Consider the following 22,192-nt stretch of genomic DNA (forward strand, 5'->3'; position numbering starts at 1 on the left):
CTAAAATATCCATTGAGATGGTCTTGAGTGGCAAAATTAAAAGCAATATGGAGAAGACACAGAAAAGCAAAAAATAATTTAATTGATGCAAAAATAAGACTACAAAATAAAGCAAGTTCACTTGTCCATAGTACAACTCCACACAGCTCCATAATACATCCACCAAATGGGTTTTGAGACAGTTAACATTGGAAAAGGAAAGATGAAACAGAAATTCAAATCCATGAGTGATTCCATGCATTCAAAACATGGGGGGGGGAATCATGTCATGATTTATTTATCTTTAAAAAATATTTTGGTAGAACTGTATATAATTTAATAAGATGTTATCCTAAACATTAAATATAACACCAAAAAAACCACCCCACATTTATAAATTTCAACAAGAAATAACAAAACTAGGGGTGCCTGGGTGGCTCAGTGGGTTAAGCCTCTGCCTTCAGCTCAGGTCATGATCTGAGGGTCCTGGGATGAGTCCCATGTCGGGCTCTCTGCTCAGTTGGGGAGCCTGCTTCCCCCCTTCTCTCTGCCTACTTGTGATTTCTCTCTCTGTCAAATGAATAAATAAAATCTTAAAACAAAAAAATAAAGAAATAACAAAACTAGGCAGACATATAACCCAAAGAAACTCAAAACAGTGCTCCTCGATTTTGTAAGAACTCTCTATGAAGCTGAAATATGCTAACACAGAAATACTGAAAGTAAAGTTCCTACTGATAATAAAGAATACACAACTGAGTTTTGAGTCTTTATATACTCATCACACCTTTATCCTTTGATCTCAAAGGAATTTTGGAGTTAGGTTTGTCAAATTTTTTTCATACTCAACTAAAAATTCCTTTTCTACCTAACACTTTGAAATATACCTAAAAGGGGTTGATAAAAAATTTATATTCTCACGGCAATTTTAAAACCCTTTAATTGTTCCATAGTCTGCTTTTAATTTTCAGCTCAGCAGTCTAAATCCTGTTGTCACCCTTTTACTCCTGGGAAACTCAAAATAAAGAATACTAAAATATTTCATATGTAATTAAATCAATTCTTTGGAGAATTTCATGAACATTTATCATTAAGATTTTTTTCAGTTGACTCTCCTATACATTTCTTTTTTTAAAAAATTGGAATCAATCATTTTAAATCCCCCTTTTAGGTAAATGACTAAGCTTCCATATTTAACACAAAAGGAAAAATACTCCTTTAGTAACTATAATCAAGTTTCTTAAAATATTAGGTGTAATATAAAAATTTAGAAGGCTTATCTTATTTACCACTGGAGATATTTTCTCGCAAATGACAGTACTAACCAAATCAGTGCTGTTCAGTATTATAGCATAATCCCTTTGCAAATGCTTTTTAAGCATACTAATCAACATATATGCAATTAGAAGTTTATTATGATGTATTCATCTTCTCTGCTTTCTATAGAATTGGTGTCACAGTGGATTTGTCCAAGTCTGGAACATGATCAACCCAGACCCACCTAGTGTTCACCTACTTAAAATCTGCATTTTTAACAGCCACCATACTTTCATTGTCAAAGTAACATCTTATTTGATTACATGCAAACTGTATGTTTTGAAGCAGAAGACAATAATCAGAAAATAGAATGTTGGTAGCAGAAATACCTCCAGAGTAAACAAAACAAACTTAATGGCCGTGAGTCTCAAACTGGGCAAAAACAATTGCATGGTGGTAACTCTGACTCACTGGTCAAAAAAAAAAACAAAAAACAAAAAAACAAGGTTTATTCTATAGTTTTTGACATGTAAATTCTACAGCAAAGGTATTATATAGTGCTTTAAACTTCAGGGGAAAAAATATTCAACACAATGTACTCTTTGAAATTCCTACTTGACAGTAAAGGTATCTAGCAAAGATGCTACAATTTGGGCAGTGTTAATTTGTACTGTTTGTATACAGACACTTCTATTCTTTCATTTCATCAGGCTTTTAAAATATGCTTTATGATTTAATTCCTAGTTTTGTTAGTAAAGGTGTTTTCTTGCTTATTAGTTTAGTTGGTTAGAAAATGCGAAACTAAAAAAAAAAAAAAGAAAATGCGAAACTATAGAGCTCTGTTGAGTTCCAGCTAAACACAAATTTTATAGATTGCTTTAAACCATGTTTAGCTCTTACAAAATAGCTTTATAATACAAAGCTGCTTCTGGATTTTCCACATTCATTTTAAGTTTACTTAACAAACTGCATAAAGCAATTGGTCCCTGATCTTAGAATTTTTACTAGTTTGAGCTAACCCCAAAACTAAAATCTGAGAATATAAAAATATTAAATTTTCAAATGTACTCCCAAAAAATATTTTGTAAACTCTTACGTGATATTAAGATTATCTTACACACATACAAAAAAAAAAAGAAAAAAGATTATCTTACACAGAATCAAAATCAAAGCATTAGTTAAATGAGTTTTTCTTTTGGATTTCACAACATAAAACATTCCTTTTAGCACTGTATCATCCCATTATTAAACTGTTATTTGCATATACCACATACCTTAAAATATTTATAAAAATTAAAGGTAACATATATGGAAAAGTTACACCATAACAATTTTGATATTCCTTTAGCCAACTTAAAAGTAGATGCTACTTGTATCAAAAAGTCTACTTAAAGAGATTTTGGATAGAAACCAGGAAGAGTTTCCTAATAACCCAGAGCCAGAAGATAAAATGATGCAGATGCTCAAGATTAAGTCCACATAAGTTTCAATAACAGACAACATCCACCTTTGAATATCGGACATTTGCTAGCCTGAAGACCAAAGTCAGACTGTAGAACACAGTGTGGGTCCTCTCGGTTCACATTCTGGTATTTTGGCATAAAGTGAGGATAGGTCACAAAACCTACGCACATTTTCAAGTTTGTTTTTTAAAGAATATATAATACTTGAACGAATCACGGAATAATGCATGGCTTATAATTTCTTTGTCAGTTTAAGCAACAGGAAAAAAAATACATCTTTGCTCTGTGATGACTATTTATTTGTTGGACCGTTTTATTTTCCTCTTCACATTTTCGGTGACTGTTTCCCACTGGTATCATCAACCAGGTCTCTCAGACGAGATAAATGGTGCAAAGCCCTTCATTAAAAAGTATAAAACACATTATAAACCAATATTAAGGACTGAAGAGACAATGCAGAAAGCAACTAATGGTGATTACATTGTTTATTAACTTCAAAATTAGTATGAAAAATGAATTTATAGAATAAGTATCAAACATTGAGAACTTTTCTTTATAAAACCTTGAGATCTGAATAACTGAGGGCTAAAATAATTCATTTAAATTTTATAAACATTTACTTTAAAAAATAATGTTTTTGACATTCAAGGTTTTGTTTTTTTTTTTTTCTTGAAAGTTTGCCAAGAAGTTTAATAATAATAGGTTTGGTTTGCATCACACTTAACATTTTGTTCATGTCATTTTTACAACAGCTTTGTGAAATTATACCTTTTCTTTTAGAATACTGTTTATATCATTTAAGAAAGAAAGTACATTCATTAAGACGTATATTCAGGAGAGCTAAAATTTAAAAAATAGGGGCGCCTGGGTGGCTCAGTGGGTTAAAGCCTCTGCCTTTGGCTCAAGTCATGATCCCAGGGTCCTGGGATCGAGCCCCACGTCAGGCTCTCTGCTCAGCAGGGAACCTGCTTCCTCCTCTCTCTCTGCCTCTCTCTCTGCCTCCCTGTGATATCTGTCTGTCAAATAAATAAATAAAATCTTAAAAAAAAATAAATAAAATAAAAAAATAAAATAAAATTTAAAAAATAGCACTGAATGATCAATTACAGTTGAGGAAAACTCATTTTTAATGAGCATAAGGGGAAACAAATGAAAATTTCATGGTATAATACCAACAACCTGTTTTTTTTCCCTCTAAAATAAAGCTAAGGTGGTGCATGTGTGGCTCAGTTGTTAAGCGTCTGCCTTCTGCTCATGTCATGATCCCAGGGTCCTGGGATCGAGCCCCACATCAGGTTCCCTGCTCAGTGGGTAGTCTGCTTCTCCCTTCCAGCTCCCCCTACTTGTGTTCCCTCTCTCATTGTATCTTTCTGTCAAATAAATAAAATCTTAAAAAGTAAAAATAAAAATAAAATAAAGCTAAGATTATAGGTCAAGTCTCAGTGGAGAAAACTTAATAATCTATCAAATAAAACCAAGAAAAGAGGGGCCCTTAACTTTCCAGTCTTGCTCAAAAAATATTCTTCCTTTTTTCCTCTCCCCTATTATTCATTCAGATCCCTAAAGACCATCCAGAAAATGTCAGTTAACCATTTTTCAGGTCTCTGACAAATAAGAGACCAACAAAAACACGTAATGTAACAACTGTTAGTAATTTCTAAATTGAGTTAAAAGGTGATGATTACAAAACCCTATTTTTATGGTCTCTAACACAGGTTTGGTAAATGTATATTAAATAAAATACATCTTCCACTTGACCCAGGATATGGAGATGGAAGAAACTAGTACTGCTAATTATTGCATTATATATATTTCCCTGCACTCTACTTCTTGGACAATTTTACTCAAATGTAACAAGAATCTGGATTTGGGGGCGCCTGTGTGGCTGAGTGGGTTAAGCCTCTGCCTTTGGTTCAGGTCCTGATCTCAGGGTCCTGGGATTGAGCTCCGCATCGGGCTCTCTGCTCAGCGGGGAGCCTGCTTCCCCCTCTTTTTCTGCTTGCCTCTCTGCCTGTGATCTCTATCTGTCAAATAAATAAATAAAATCTTTTTAAAAAATCTGGATTTTACCACCCTTAACTTCAGTTAAGTTTTGAGATTCTCATCTTCATTAACTAAATGACAACAAATTACCCAAAGTTACTATGCAGTCAGAGGTAAAATTAATTAGACTCTATCATTTCTACAGCCTATAGTAATATCTCTTTATCAAAAATTATTTTCTTCCTAGAGACATACATTTATCAGAAAGAAGATAATGCATGAATATGCTTTGGACTTAGATTTATCTTTTTCTTTTCAGGCATATCATTTAGCAACCTATGATTCAAAAGAAGAGGAGGCAGAGCGCCTGGGTGGCTCAGTGGGTTACAGCCTCTGCCTTCAGCTTGGGTCATCTCAGGGTCCTGGGATGGAGCCCTGCATTGGGCTCTCTGCTCAGCATGGAGCCTGCTTCCCCACCCCCCGCCTGCCTCTCTGCCTATTTGTGATCTCTGTCAAATAAATAAATAAAATCTTAAAAAAAAAGAAGAAGAAGGGGCACCAAGTTGGCTCAGTCAGTGGAGTGTGAGACTCTTGATCTCAGGGCCATGAGTTCAATCCCCACACTGGGTGTAGAGATTGCTTAAAAATAAAATCATAAAAAAAAGGAAGGAAAGAAAAGTAAGAGCGAGGGAGAGGTAAGCAGCTAGAGTCTTATCTTACTGTTTACAACTCTGAGGGCCACAGACCCCTTGGATTTAGAGGGTTTATGAAATTGGATGGGGGGGAATCCTCATCTTTATTTTCACTAAATGCTATCTGTAAATTAGCATTTCCTTCCATTATGAATGTAAGCAATAGACCAAAATCTGTGACCTCATCCATCACAGAAATCAGAGGTATTTTTTATCACATATAGTCACTGCAGGTATCTCAAAATACCTTTTATATTTACCACTACTTAAAAATTACAATAGTCATATATAATAGTTATAAAATTGATTATTAACCCCATTGCTAAAGCATATATATTCTAAGTCTTTCTCCCTACAGTCCGAAAGTTTTTATGACATAACTGGCCAACTATTAGACAACTCTAAGCCTTGTTGTTCATCCATTGAAGAGTAAAGTCTTCCTAGTGACCCTGAGATTGATGCTTTCCAATATTCCCTTACTCTGTTTGCTGATCAACATGTGAAAGGTAAATAAAAAACCACAGCATGGTTTAATACTTTTATTCAAGTGATGTAAAAGGCCCTCAAACTAATAGGTTTTCACAAAATGAAATTTAACATACCTATATTTTAAATATCTTATTTAAATGCATTATTTATGTCTTTAAAAAACAATGTTAGGGAGAAAGAAGAACAATGGGAAGGAAAGGGAAGAGTGTAGTATGATGGGAATGAAAAAAAAAAAAAAAAGCTACGTAGAAATGTGAAACCTTCAGTCCCCCTACACAATCAGTCAGCAGTTCCTTTGGTTTAACCTCTATCTGCCTTGCTAAGAATAAGGCAATCAATCTACTTAGACAACAGGCTATCAGAAGTGATTTGCTATTATGTGTAGGGACAAGTGCAGAATAAAATTATAGAAGGAAGTTATTCTTGAGTTTCTTCTCTAAAAAAGTGAAAAAGCAAGTTAATGGGGGAAAATACCAATTTAAGAGTCATGTTACATACAACACTGAATAGTCATTCATCTTAAAAGTTGAAATTAAAAAACTCATGTCTTATAGTGAGAAAGTATCTATCAATGAGCATTAGAATAAAACAGAAATCAACCCACAGAAATCCAGTAATGGACTGATTGTATGAAGGTAATTTAACTATATTTCAACTTACTCACTGAAATCTTACATGTGGTTTCCTGTTAGTACTGCTATATTGGCTGCTCTTAAGTACTGTTTACTGGCCTATATTCAGCCTAGTGTCCAGCAACAACTGAACAAACTGCTGACCAGTCCCTAGGTTTTAGTAGAGTACATTAGAATAAGAGAGAAATTTTTACTCTAGGATAATGTTTTGCAAATCTGAGAGATAATTCTGTCTATTTCTAGCATATAATGAAGATTAGAAAATTGAGCAAGAGAAGAGAACTGAGAAACAGGACAACTTTCTAGCTATCATTAAGTCTTCAGAGCATGGCCTTTAGTACTGAGAACTATAAAACGTTACACATTCTTTTCTAAATTATATATAAAACAATATATTCCAAAGCCAATACAAATTATTTTTGGATGATTGATGATTTTACAATCCTTTATAGCATACGAGCAATATGCTATTGCTCATTCTTCACAGCCAACCTGGGTAGAGCAGCTGGTGGCTTACATGACATATAAGATTCTAGAGAAGGCCCCTACTCAAAAACCACAAGTTTTTCATTTGCTAAGATGACAAGCTTCTCTTATTGAGGTTTTAGTTAATAAGTTTTATTTAATAAATAATAGTTAATAAGGTTTTAGTTAATAATATGAGTTCCTAATATGTAATTGCATAGGACAAAGCTAAGAATTATAGGGATACAAAACAATTACAGTTTATATTCTTACTAAAAGCAAAATCCCTCTGGGAAAAAAACAAACCATTTTAAGCTACTCAATCATTTATACTTCAAGTCCAATCAGTCTTCCTAGAGAGCAGTTATTTCTAATGGAAGAACATAAGAAAACTGAGTGTCCAACAGAGCAAACAGAACCCATACTAGAGCTTGAAGTTTCCTAAAGCTAATGAAAGATATTTTAAAACTGGTTAGCAACCAAACTGTTAAAAACAAAAACTATTATTTGAGGGGTGGGGAAAGACCTATTTAGACTTTCCTTCTTGGGAGAGGTCATTAAAGCACCCAAGGTACAATCTGCAACTTCTGAAGAAGCTGAGTCTGTTTATTTTGAATTACGGAAAGATGACTATAAACCTAACCAGAAATATTTGAATTTCAAATTGTCCTCAAATTATCTACAGATTAAAAATAATGAAAACATGTACTAATATAACTTTTTTTTGTACTAATATAACTTTTAAAAGTTTAAACTGACTTCATAACAGTACAAATGTCTTACAGATAATACCTTTGAAATGTAAGTAAAAACCAAATTAAGATTGCCCCAGCTTACCCACCAGAATTAATAGCTAAACAAAATATGAATCTTACGCTCTGAAAATGGCATTCTCTATATAGGTAAGATTATTGGTTGTGTAAGATAGAAAAAGGTTACTATTTTTTTTAATGATTTTATTTATTTATTTGACAGACAAAGATCACAAGTAGGCAGGGAGGCAGGCATAGAGAGAGAGAGGTGGAAGCAGGTTCCCTGCTGAGCAGAGAGCCCGACGCGGGGCTGGATCCCAGGATCCTGCGATCATGACCTGAGCTGAAGGCAGAGACTTTAACCCACTGAGCCACCCAGGCACCCCAAAAGTTACTACTATTAAAAAAAATTCTGGGGGGTGGGGTGTTGCCTGAGTGGCTCAGAGGGTTAAGCCTCTGCCTTCAGCTCAGGTCCTGATCTCAGGGTCCTGAGATCAATCTCCACATTGGGCGCTCTGCCCAGTGGGGAGCCTGCTTCCCCCTCTTTCTCTGCCTACTTGTGATCTGTCTCTTTCTGTCAAATAAATAAATAAAATCTTAAAAAATAATTCTGGGGTACCTGTGTGGCTCAGTCATTAAGCCTCTGTCTTCAGCTCAGATCAAGATCCCAGGGTCCTGGGGTGGAGCCTCACATCGGGCTCCCTGCTCAGTGGGAAACCTGCTTCTCCCTCTCTCACTCCCCCTGCTTGTGTTCTCTCTCTGTGTCTCCCTCTGTCAAACAAATAAATAAAATCTTTAAAAAAAAAAATTTATTTTAGCTAATAGTGAAAGTATCTACAATTAATACCAATTTTTGTGGTCATTTAATTACTTATGGCCCAGTGTTCATCTTCACCAAGAAAAACATCTTCTAGGCTATGTACTTCAACTCAGAAAACACATTTAAGTCTGTGACACAAATTCAATATAAATGCTTTTAAGAGGGCGCCTGGGTGGCTCAGTCAGTAAAGCAGTTAAGGTTAAGCGGCTGCCTTTGACTCAGGTTATGACCCCAGGAAATTGGGATGGAGGCTCCCTGCTCAGTGGGGAGTCTGCTTCTCCCTCTCCCTCTCCCTCTGTCCCTGCCCCCTGCTTGTGCTCTCTTATGTTTTCTCTACGCTCTCTCTCAAATAAATAAATAAAATCCTTTTAAAAAGTGTTTAAATAAATAAATAAATGCTTTGAAGAGACATGGAAAGCCTGAAGTCATCCACTAAGTTTAAATTTTAAAGCACAATGAGGTCTTTATCCTAAATAATTAGTTGAGACCCTGCACTAGCCTAAATGGATAATGTACCACTATCATTAATAAAAGGAGTGTTAGGAACACATGCTATAGACTCAGACTATTTGGTCTGAATCCCACTGCTACCTCTTACTAGCTATGTGACCTTGGACAGTTACTTTATTACTTGATCTTTATTGCCTGATCTGAATTATGAAAATAATGATAGTACTTAACCTCATAGCATTGTAAAGATCACATGAATTACATTCAAAAGCATTGACACTGACACTTGGTAAGTGTTCAATAAATGTTAGTATCATTATTCACTGATTCTTACTAGATAGGAACACTATACCCAAGGACTATGGGTATTTAATTCCTCCTATTATCTTCTGATTGCAAAGAAATGGATAAAACCGATACGTATCCATAATATATTCAGAAAGTAGTAGAGAATACTTACTTTTGAAGTGACCTAGTAATAGGAAGCATACTTTCTTTCAACTGTAATTTAGAGAAATTATCTTCCGAAACCTATAAAAACACCAAATATAACAAGATATTGAAAATAGTATGTAACTATAAACTTAAATACCATTTAATATGTGAATAAAAAGAACAATAAAAAATATTGTCTGTATTTCAAGGAAATAATTCTAGCAAGTAATTTTCAATGAAGCATTACCTATTTCCTCTTTTTTCTAGGGGTGCCTGGGTGGCTCAGTTGGTTAAGCATTCACCTCTGGCTCAGGTCATGATGCCAGGGTCCTGAGATCAAGTCCCACATTGGGTTCCCTGCTCAGTGGGGAGCTTGCTTCTCCCTCTCCCCACTCTCCCCCTTCCCTGCTTGTGGTCTTTCTAATAAATAAATAAAACCTTTTATTTATTTTTAAAGATTTTAATTATTTTACAGAGAGAGGGACAGTGAGAGAGGGAACACAAGCAAGGGGAGTGAGAGAGGGAGAGGCAGGCTTCCCGCTGAGCAGGGAGCCCAATGTGGGGCTCAATCCCAGGACCCTGGGATCATGACCTGAGCTGAAGGCAGATGCTTAATGATTGAGCCACCCAGGTGCCCCTAAATAAAAAAATTTTTCAAAGATTTTATTTATTTATTTGACAGAGAGACACATAGAGAGGAACAGAAGCAGGGGGAGTGGAAGAGGGAAAGCAGGCTTCTGCCGAGCAGGGAGCCCAATGTGGGGCTCCATCCCAGGGTCCTGGGCTCATGACCAGAGCCAAAGGCAGATGCCTAACGACTGAGCTACCCAGGCGCCCCCCTAAATAAAATTAAATAAATATTTGCTCTTGAGTCTAAAAAGTAACTACTATTTAAGATTCATCTTTCAAGTATGCTTCTAAATATATGTCCAATAAAAATAAAACCTTGACTTGAAATTATAACTGTAATATAAAAAAATCATGGAAACAAATGACAATGAAAATACAACGGTTCAAAATCTGTGGGACACAACAAAGGCAGTCCTGAGAGGAAAATATATAGCGGTACAAGCTTTTCTCAAGAAACAAGAAAGGTCTCAGGTACACAACCTAACCCTACACCTAAAGGAGCTGGAGAAAGAACAAGAAAGAAACCCTAAGCCCAGCAGGAGAAGAGAAATCATAAAGATCAGAGCAGAAATCAATGAAATAGAAACCAAAAAAACAATAGAACAAATCAACCAAACTAGGAGCTGGTTCTTTGAAAGAATTAATAAAATTGATAAACCCTTGGCCAGACTTATCAAAAAGAAAAGAGAAAGGACCCAAATAAATAAAATCATGAATGAAAGAGGAGAGATCACAACTAACACCAAAGAAATACAAACTATTATAAGAACATACTATGAGCAACTCTACGCCAACAAATTTGACAATCTGGAAGAAATGGATGCATTCCTAGAAACATATAAACTACCAAAATTGAACCAGGAAGAAATAGAAAGCCTGAACAGACCCATAACCAGTAAGGAGATTGAAACAGTCATTAAAAATCTCCAAACAAACAAAAGCCCAGGGCCAGATGGCTTCCCGGGGGAATTCTACCAAACATTTAAAGAAGAACTAATTCCTATTCTCCTGAAACTATTCCAAAAAATAGAAATGGAAGGAAAACTCCCAAACTCATTTTATGAGGCCAGCATCACCTTGATCCCAAAACCAGACAAGGATCCCATCAAAAAAGAGAGCTATAGACCAATATCCTTGATGAACACAGATGCAAAAATTCTCACCAAAATACTAGCCAATAGGATTCAACAGTACATTAAAAGGATTATTCACCACGACCAAGTGGGATTTATCCCAGGGCTGCAAGGTTGGTTCAACATCCGCAAGTCAGTCAATGTGATACAACACATCAATAAAAGAAAGAACAAGAACCATATGATACTCTCAATAGATGCTGAAAAAGCATTTGACAAAGTACAGCATCCCTTCCTGATCAAAACCCTTCAGAGTGTAGGGATAGAGGGCACATACCTCAATATCATCAAAGCCATCTATGAAAAACCCACTGCAAATATCATTCTCAATGGAGAAAAACTGAAAGCTTTTCCACTAAGGTCAGGAACACGGCAGGGATGTCCATTATCACCACTGCTATTCAACATAGTACTAGAAGTCCTAGCCTCAGCAATCAGACAACAAAAGGAAATTAAAGGCATCCAAATCAGCAAAGAAGAAGTCAAATTATCACTCTTCGCAGATGATATGATACTCTATGTGGAAAACCCAAAAGACTCCACTCCAAAACTGCTAGAACTTATACAGGAATTCAGTAAAGTGTCAGGATATAAGATCAATGCACAGAAATCAGTTGCATTTCTCTACACCAACAACAAGACAGAAGAAAGAGAAATTAAGGAGTCAATCCCATTTACAATTGTACCCCAAACCTAGGAATAAACCTAACCAAAGAGGCAAAGAATCTATACTCAGAAAACTATAAAGTACTCATGAAAGAAATTGTGGAAGACACAAAGAAATGGAAAAATGTTCCATGCTCCTGGATTGGAAGAATAAATATTGTGAAAATGTCTATGCTACCTAAAGCAATCTACACATTTAATGCAATTCCTATCAAAGTACCATCCATCTTTTTCAAAGAAATGGAACAAATAATTTTAAAATTTATATGGAACCAGAAAAGACCTCGAATAGCCAAAGGGATATTGAAAAACAAAGCCAAAGTTGGTGGCATCACAATTCCGGACTTCAAGCTTTATTACAAAGCTGTCATCATCAAGACAGCATGGTACTGGCACAAAAACAGACACATAGACCAATGGAACAGAATAGAGAGCCCAGAAATAGACCCTCAACTCTATGGTCAACTAATCTTCGACAAAGCAGGAAAGAATGTCCAATGGAAAAAAGACAGCCTCTTCAATAAATGGTGTTGGGAAAATTGGACAGCCACGTGCAGAAAAATGAAATTGGACCATTTCCTTACACCACACACAAAAATAGATTCAAAATGGATTAAGGACCTCAATGTGAGAAAGGAATCCATCAAAATCCTTGAGGAGAACACAGGCAGCAACCTCTTCGACCTCAGCCGCAGCAACATCTTCCTAGGAACAGCGCCAAAGGCAAGGGAAGCAAAGGCAAAAATGAACTTTTGGGATTTCATCAAAATCAAAAGCTTTTGCACAGCAAAGGAAACAGTTAACAAAACCAAAAGACAACTGACAGAATGGGAGAAGATATTTGCAAACGACATATCAGATAAAGGACTAGTGTCCAAAATCTATAAAGAACTTAACAAACTCAACACCCAAAGAACAAATAATCCAATCAAGAAATGGGCAGAGGACATGAACAGACGTTTCTGCCAAGAAGACATCCAGATGGCCAACAGACACATGCAAAAGTGCTCCATATCACTCGGCATCAGGGAAATACAAATCAAAACCACAATGAGCTATCACCTCACACCAGTCAGAATGGCTAAAATCAACAAGTCAGGAAATGACAGATGCTGGCGAGGATGCGGAGAAAGGGGAACCCTCCTACACTGTTAGTGGGAATGCAAGCTGGTGCAACCACTCTGGAAAACAGCATGGAGGTTCCTCAAAATGTTGAAAATAGAACTGCCCTATGACCCAGCAATTGCACTACTGGGAATTTACCCTAAAGATACAAACGTAGTGATCCAAAGGGGCACGTGCACCCGAATGTTTATAGCAGCAATGTCCACAATAGCCAAACTATGGAAAGAACCTAGATGTCCATCAACAGATGAATGGATTAAGAAGATGTGGTATATATACACAATGGAATACTATGCAGCCATCAAAAGAAACGAAATCTTGCCATTTGCGACAACATGGATGGAACTAGAGCATATCATGCTTAGTGAAATAAGTCAAGCGGAGAAAGACAACTATCATATGATCTCCCTGATATGAGGAAGTGGTGATGCAACATGGGGGCTTAAGTGGGTAGGAGAAGAATCCATGAAACAAGATGGGATAGGGAGGGAGACAAACCATAAGTGACTCTTAATCTCACGAAACAAACTGTGGGTTGCTGGGGGGAGGGGGGTTGGGAGAAGGGGGATAGGGTTATGGACATTGGGGAGGGTATGTGCTTTTGGGTAAATTGGAAGGGGAGATGAACCATGAGAGACTATGGACTCTGAAAAACAATCTGAGGGGTTTGAAGTGGCGGGGGGGTGGGAGGTTGGGGTACCAGGTGGTGGGTATTATAGAGGGCACGGCTTGCATGGAGCACTGGGTGTGGTGAAAAGATAATGAATACTGTTTTTCTGAAAATAAATAAATTGGAAAAAAAAAAAAACTGTAAGAACAAGGTTACATCTTAATGATGTCTAAAAAAGGATGGAATACACTCTATTTATTGATCATTAAAATGTATAGACAAAAATTAAGTTCATACAATTCAGGGTGTGACAGTTTCCAAGAGCTGATCCATTAATTTGTAATTAAAACTGAATTTCATAAAGCCCTAATGAATAAGAGTAACAAAACAGTGACAATAAAAATATTTATTAAGTATATACAAGCTATTTTTTAATCAGGTGCCAAGTACTATATAATAAGTACTTCACATAGTTTATCTCAATTTATCTTTTCAACCTCATTTTACAGAAGAGGAAGCAGAAACTAAAAAGGTTAAGTGATTTGTACAAATACTGCACTTGCTAGTTAAGTGGTAGAATTAGAATTCACAATCAGATTTGGGAGAATATAAACCCTCTGTAAACACTGTACTACTGTGAAGAAGATTCAATCCCTACAGAAGAGCAGTCCAAAGCACAAAAATTTCTAAGTTCCTAGAAAATACACAAAAACCATACATAAAAATGGTTTTAAATGATAAAATTTTACATCAACTATAGGAAGAGCCAAACTCATGGTAACAAAACAAAATTTCAGAAAACAAAAGTTATGTGGATATGTAGAAGTTGAAAAGGTTTTCTAGGCCTCCCCAAATATAAATACAAAGAGTTGGATTATACAAATAATTTTGTAGAACGTTAAAAAACAACTTCTATAATTCTCCCATACTACAGTTGTTAACATTGTTAGATCTAAATAAGATGCTGTATTTATAACCAATCATGAACTAAACAGAACAATCCTTTTAGGGTTACACACAACTACAGAAATCTATTAGTATTAATTTGAGTGAGTTAATTTCTGAAAAAAATAATAGCACAACTCTACAACATGTGTTTTGTGGCATGTTTATTAACATAAAACTATAGTGGTCGGGGCGCCTGGGTGGCTCAGTGGGTTAAGCCGCTGCCTTCGGCTCAGGTCATGATCTCAGGGTCCTGGGATCGAGCCCCGCATCAGGCTCTCTGCTCAGCAGGGAGCCTGCTTCCCTCTCTCTCTCTCTCCCTGCCTCTCCATCTACTTGTGATTTCTCTCTGTAAAATAAATAAATAAAATCTTTAAAAAAAAAAAAATTAAAAAAAAAAAACTATAGTGGTCAAGCTGAAAAAGATCTAGAACAAAATCGTATCTTCATAGATCTCAATTACATTCACAGGTCTCAATTCATAAATCAAGTTTGTACTTACTTGCTTAATGTCCTCTTCCAGTTCTGCTGTTTTATTCTGATTAAAACTTTCTTGTACTGCTTGAAGATTAAATAACATTTGTTTCAGGGCTTCAACAGGACCATGATGTTTCCCTCCAGAAAGGGTACAGCTCTGAGATTAAAACAGATGAATGATGAACCAAGTAATTCAGGGAGGAAAAAGTCTTTTTTTGTATTATTTTCCCCCAATATAAAATTAGTGCCAAAAAAGTCAAACAATAAAAGTCAATAACGCATTTTGAAAAAATCAAAATTATAACTCAACACCTCCCCTTACCCCGTCCCCAGATGAGTTACTTACAGACAACCATTATTAAAGTTTGGCAGTATTCTTTCTAGTTTCTGCTCTTTTCAAAGAAACAGTACACCTTCACATTTGCAATACATTCATTCATACATTTAAAATCATAGATTTTTAGAAATGAAAGTTCTTCAGAGCTCAGGAAGGTCAACATGCTTTTGGGGTATGTAAATGAAGCTGGTTATCAGCGGAATGAGGACTAGAATTTCAAATACAGCATTCTATAAACAATTTTGTTTTCACACAAAGAATGCTAGTTTATTACCTATTCATTGACCACACATTCCTTGCTACCTAAAAACACTCATATCTCAATTATCACTGATTTTATCTGTGTCCAAGGAGGGCAACAGCACTACAGGTCAGGATTCTTTTAAGAGAATCTATAAGGGATATTTTTAAACTTCTTTTTTAAAGACTTCTTAACAAACAAATATTTTCCAGAGTACATATTACATATATCTTCGATATTATGCTACACATATTTCACCAAAATTTTTTAAATAAAGGAAAATAAATGGGGCTTAAAGATCCAACAAGCCTTGGGGCACCTTGGTCACTCAGTTGGTTGAGCATCACACTCTTGGTTTTGGCTCAGGTCATGATCTCTGGGTCATGGGATGTTGCTTGGGATTCTCATCCTTCCTTCTCCCTCTAACCTTCCCTACCTCTATCTCCTTCCTACTCAAATAAAAATAAATCTTTAAAAAACAACAACAAAAAAGGATCCAATTAGTCTTATAGTCCTGATTCTGATTCTTGTGGACACCACCTGAAGCATCATCTCTAAATTACCTCCATCTAGCACTGACTTAGAAGAATTTCTAGCTGCCTGATGCCAACCGTAAGGGTTACAAAAGCTTGCCTCTGGAGTGAGTTTTTCATGCAAACTAGTGATCAGAGTCCAAAAAAGAATACAATGAAACAGATTGTAGAACTGTACTATTCACTAATGAATATTTTTTTTTAAAGATTTTTATTTATTTATTTGACAGAGAGAGACCACAAGTGGGCAGAGAGGCAGGCAGAGAGAGAGAGGAGGAAGCAGGCTCCCCGCTGAGCAGAGAACCCGACGCGGGACTCGATCCCAGGACCCTGAGATCATGACCTGAGCCGAAGGCAGCGGCCTAACCCACTGAGCCACCCAGGCGCCCAATGAATATTTAATAAACGTTGTTATGTCTGATAGAATTTGTCCTGAGGGGCACCTGGGTGGCTCAGTGGGTTAAAGCCTCTGCCTTCGGCTCAGGTCATGATCCCAGGGTCCTGGGATCGAGGCCCGTATCGGGCTCTCTGCCTGCCTCTCTGCCTACTTGTGATCTCTGTCTGTCAAATAAATAAATTAAAAAAAAAAAAAAAAAAGAATTTGTCCTGAGAATCATCATTAAAACCTGGTAGTGAATGTCTTAGATAGCTTTTTGTATAGCTCTCTCAGAACTAGAGTAATGTTTCACATATTCTAATAACCAAATAATTTAAACCAAATACAATGCGGTTTAAATTCAATATATCCAATAAAAGTGAACCACCTAACAGTACTACAATTGAACAACATGACCACAATGAAATGGGTTGGGAAGAAAATAATTAACCAAGGTAACTTTGGAAAGCAATACTTTGACTGGATATAGTAAGGCTAAGATAAAAAGAACTATACATAAATAATGTGATCTAGTTAGTAAATTGTTTCTTACAAGTATATGGATTAACAATTGTCAAAGTAGGTGTATGCTAAGAATACATGAATAGTTAAGGGATTATGCAGTCAAATGCTCTACCACTGAGCTATACCCACGAGTTAAGGGATTATGGATAATAGATGGGATTCTCACCAGTGGAAAGAATTACAAATAAGGAACAGGAAAGGCTAAAACCCCTGTAGAACTGGACTGGAGTCAGAGGTATCAGTACGAACGCATGATTTTATACATACATATAAAATATACAGATATAGAAATACAGATATGCATGTCTGGATTAGTAAACATACATGTTTCAGATCTGCCTGCTGAGAAAGTCTAGAATGAATAACATCCCAGTAGCAATAAGCACAACTAGTGCCCAGATCTTAGTTTCTAATTACCATTTTCCAATTTAAAAAAAAACAAAAAAACAAAAAAACCACCATGGCCCCACAGAGATGTGCTCAAAAAAAAGGGATAAGAACATGTCAAAGGACACAGGAGCCAACCTTAAGAAACTCGGAAACTCCTTATGGACAAAACTGGAACAATTTGAGCAACAAAATAACAATATTGTATTAAAAACTTAGAATAATTATAATATATGGGGGAAAAAAGGAACAGGTCTTCATTCTACAAGAATTTCAATTAAAAGAAAAGAAGATCCAGGGCGCCTGGGTGGCTCAGTGGGTTAGGCCGCTGCCTTCGGCTCGGGTCATGATCTCAGGGTCCTGGGATCGAGTCCCGCATCGGGCTCTCTGCTCAGCGGGGAGCCTGCTTCCTCCTCTCTCTCTGCCTGCCTCTCTGCCCACTTGTGATCTCTCTCTGTCAAATAAATAAATATAATCTTTAAAAAAAAAAAAGATCCACCAATGGTTGCTAAAATTAGTGAGTGAAGTTTTGAGACTCTTTGCACAGTGTCAAAGTATCTCCCCATATTTATTAATTATAAGGAGAAACTATAATTTTACGAGGGCCAGTAAACACCAAGTGTTCAAGGTTAAAATCACTAGTATTAACATAATTTCATATATTATTACATTAACACATTGCTGTGGACTGAATGTGTGTCCCCTTAAAATTCTTATGTTGAAGCCTAATCTCAATGTGATGGTATCTGGAAAAAGGAATTTTGTGAGGTAATTAGGTCACAAGGATGGAGTCCTCATGAATGGGATTAGCGCCCTCATAAGAAGAAACACAAGAGAGCTTGCTTCCTCCCTGTTCTCTGCTTGTGGGAGAGCATATGGAGAAGATGGCCATCTGCAAACTAGGAAGCAGGACCTCACCAGACACCTTGATGCTGGACTTCTCAGTCTCCAGAACTGTGAGAAATAAATGTTTAAGCCACCAGGTCTATGGCATATTTATTACAGTAGCCTGACTAAAACACATTATCAGTAAATCAATGATATCAATGTACCGTGAACCCTCTAGTATGATGTACTGAGAAGGGCATAGCATAATTTCTGTTGCATTCTTGCCAAAACAATAACCTCATTCTAATCACGAAAAAACTTCAGACAAATCCAAATTGAGAAACTATGTACAAAATAACCAACCAGTTAGTACTCTTAAAAACTGTCAAGGGGGCTCCTGGGTGGCTCAGTGGGTTAAGCCGCTGCCTTCGGCTCGGGTCATGATCTCCGGGTCCTGGGATCGAGTCCCGGATCGGCTCTCTCTGCTTGGCAGGGAGCCTGCTTCCTCCTCTCTCTCTCTGCCTGCCTCTCTGCCTACTTGTAATCTTTCTGTCAAATAAATAAATAAAATCTTTAAAAAACAAAACAAAACTGTCAAGGTCATGACAGACAAGGACAGACTGAGGAATTGTCACAGACTGAAGTAGACTGAAGAGACATGACAACTAAACACAATGTTAGACCTTGCAACAGGACATTGGTAGAAAAACTAGTGAAATCAGAGTAAGGTCTGTAGTTTAGTTAATAGAATTGTACCTATCTTAATTCCTTGTTTGTGATCATTATAGTGTGGCATGTGACATAACATTAGGGAAGCTGAAAGAAGGGTGACAAGAATTTTCTGTACATCTAAAATTACTAAAAATGAAATAAAAACAACCTGGCAGTGAGATTATGTGTGTAGTGGCAGGGGAAAAGGGACTAGTTGGTTAGTATTTAATACTCATTCATCTCAAACTTAAAAAAGAATTGCAAATTTGTTCCTCTACCAGTGCTCTTTACTTAAGTAAATGCCACCACCCAATATTTTAGCTGCTTGACTAAACACCTTGGATTCATTCTTTGAATTCTATCCCCATCCTACTAGGTCTACCTTCAAAATACTTCCAAGTCTGCCCATTTCTGACTACCTTCAATGCACCCATCCTAAGCCAATCCTATCCAGAAAGACTACAAGTTTCCTAACTGGGTTCCCTGCTCCTTTACCAGCTCCTTCTCTGTACTCCATACAGATGCCATTTTATATTTTAAAATGTAGATCTGATCATTTCATTCCTCCACTCAAAACCCTCCAGTGACTTCTCATCTCACCTAAATAAAACATAAAATCTTTATTTTATCACTTATAAGACCCTACATAATCTGGTTCCTGATCACCTCTCCACCTTACCTCTTACCATCCCTTCCCTTGTTCATGCTGATTGAGCTACCCTATTGGACTCTAATATTCCTTGAACATGCCAAATGCAATTCTGCCTTGGGGTTTCTGCACTTACTATTACCTCTACATGTAAAGATATTTCCCCCATGTGTATTTGGCTTATTCACTCATTTTAGATTTTTGCTCAAGTATCACCTCATTAGAGGTCATCCCTGACAAACCTAGCTAAAATTATACCCTCATTTTCCTGTCCGAACTAATTTTTCTTCACAACACTTAACAGTACTCCCTTATATATCACATATTATATTTTTGTTTAGTTTTTCTAATTGGAATAAAAAATCCAAGAGACAAGGATTTCCTCTTATTCACTACTAGGGATACAGCTCCTAAAAATGTGCTTAGTACTCAAATATCTGCCAAATAAATACTTGATAATTAAGCTTAACTTACTCATTATCTGCTATAATATCTTACACAAGTTCTAGGGTCAAACATATTATGACAGCCTCTACTTACTCTAGTAATTCCACAGAAGGAGTTCATTTTATTACATTTTTCGGCTAACTTTTGAGGACTTAACCTCTCAAATTTTCCATATTTTAAGACTCAAAAGTATGATTTCAATATTTAACAGCCATGGCTATATTTCTATGTCAAATGATATATAATTTCTTATGTGCACATATACACATTTATACGTTATTTTAGGGTTACTTACAAGATGCACATATGCTGATTTTACAAAATTGGAAAATAATTTTCCTATTTTAAATTTTATCATGATAGATTTATCATATTTTCTTAGAAACAGAACTCTCAATAATTAACAGTGGTATGGGAAAATATAACTTACTCTATAACGATACGCTTTATATATTGCCCCCCCCAAAAACATGATAATTTAAGTTCTCTGTAGAGTTCAGTCCCAGGTCCCTCTACTTTAGAATATTAAAACAAAATTATCAATAATTCTAGGAGCAATGGTTTTATGCATTTGTGTTAAAAAAGAGGGAATTTGGGTGCCTGGGTGGCTCAGATGATTAAGCGTCTGCCTTTGGCTCAGGTCATGATCTCCAAGTCCTGGGATGGAGTCTTACATCAGGCTCACAGCTCAGCAGGGAGTCTGCTTCTCCCTCTCCCTCTGCCTCTCCCCCAGCTTATACCCTCTCTGTCTCTCTCTCTCAAATAAATATATAAATCTTAAAAAAAAGAAAAAAAAGAAAAAGGAAATTTGAATCATTTTTTTGTTCTTTAACACCTTAGAAATTAAAATTTGTATATTAGTCATAAATCCTCTCTTAATAAGTTAAAAAAACTTTTAATAAGTTAAAAAAATTTAACTTCAACCCACCTGATTATCATTATTTAAAAAATCATCAAGGAACCCTTTAGCACACTTTGCCCTTGAAGTTTGTTGAGGACTATCATCAGAGTTAACAGGAACAGGAGATTTGCTAAAAAGGATTTAAGGATATAAGATAGTAATTTAATTAAGTACCCAATTTATAAAAATTCACATATAACTGAATGGTTATCATTTAAACAGAAATAGTCACCAAGAAACAACCATTACAGATATGATTCATATTGATTTTGCTTGGTAATTCCCTCATCTTCTCTCTGAACTCATACGAGAATCTAACCCTTCCTATCTCCTTGTTTCTCCTTTAAAGCTTTAAGTTAGGGGCGCCTGGGTGGCTCAGTGGGTTAAGCCTCTGCCTTCAGCTCAGGTCATGGTCTCAGGGTCCTGGGATTGAGCCCTGTATCGGGCTCTCTGCTCAGCAGGGAGCCTGCTTCCCTTCCTCTCTCTCTCTGCCTGCCTCTCTGCCTACTTGTGATCTCTGTCTGTCAAATAAATAAAATAAAAATCTTTAAAAAAAAAAAAAACTTTAAGTTAAAACTATAAAGAAAGTAAAAAACATTAGTCTTTAAATAAATAAGCCTTCAACTATAGGCTATACTCTAAAAGCTGTTTTGTTCAAAATAAGCAGTACACTTTCCTAAATAAACGTTAGTTAACCAATGATAGTAAAAACCCCCCACAAATATATGAGTTTCTACTGGAATGGCAGGTACATCCTCTTCCATGTCAAAGAAATAGGACTTACCCTCCAGAACTAGCATTTACAAAGAGGACAAATTACTTTGGGAAAAATATTAATTTTGAAATTAAAATTCCAGAGTTCAAATCCCAATCCCACTATGTGATTACATATAATTTATTTATCTAAATTTCAGTCTTATATTTATAGTCCCACTTATCTTACAGAAGTATTGCATAAATTAACTCTATGTACCTGTAACATGTAATAAATGCTCAATAAATGTTTATTTCTTTATGTTTCAAGGGACAGTAGAACAAAGGGTAACCTCAGCAAAAGTCAGAAATTTCCCAAAATAAATTCTATTAGTCACAGAGAATAAATAAGCTCATTCTCTCCCTTATTCATATATCAATATAAACTATGTTTCTAGGAATGCCTGGGTGGCTCAGTCGGTTAAATGTCTGCCTTTGGCTTAGGTCATGATCCCAAGGTCCTGGAATGGAGTCCCACATTGGGCTCCTTGCGCAGCAGGT

The 22,192-nt window shown here is 36.2% G+C and overlaps 1 protein-coding gene across 6 annotated transcripts in view; it reads right to left on the bottom strand.

Moving 5' to 3' along the window:
* The window catches only part of C3H18orf54 (chromosome 3 C18orf54 homolog), a 42,103-nt gene that overhangs the window by 12,314 nt on the left and 7,597 nt on the right, over positions 1–22,192 (bottom strand). For 4 of the 6 annotated variants that reach the window (XM_044242938.1, XM_044242937.1, XM_044242936.1 and 1 more), the window contains 4 exons: positions 20,966–21,068; positions 15,029–15,160; positions 9,443–9,513; positions 1,114–3,097 (listed from right to left, as the gene is read on the bottom strand). In XM_044242938.1, the coding sequence (XP_044098873.1) occupies positions 3,025–3,097; positions 9,443–9,513; positions 15,029–15,160; positions 20,966–21,068 (379 nt within the window). In that variant the 3' untranslated portion in view covers positions 1,114–3,024. Of the gene's footprint in view, positions 1–1,113; positions 3,098–9,442; positions 9,514–15,028; positions 15,161–20,965; positions 21,069–22,192 lie in introns of those variants that run through there. The other 2 variants (XM_044242940.1, XM_044242939.1) reach the window with 1 other exon arrangement.

This window comes from Neovison vison, chromosome 3, assembly GCF_020171115.1.
Source record: "Neovison vison isolate M4711 chromosome 3, ASM_NN_V1, whole genome shotgun sequence".
Taxonomy (NCBI): domain Eukaryota; kingdom Metazoa; phylum Chordata; class Mammalia; order Carnivora; family Mustelidae; genus Neogale; species Neogale vison.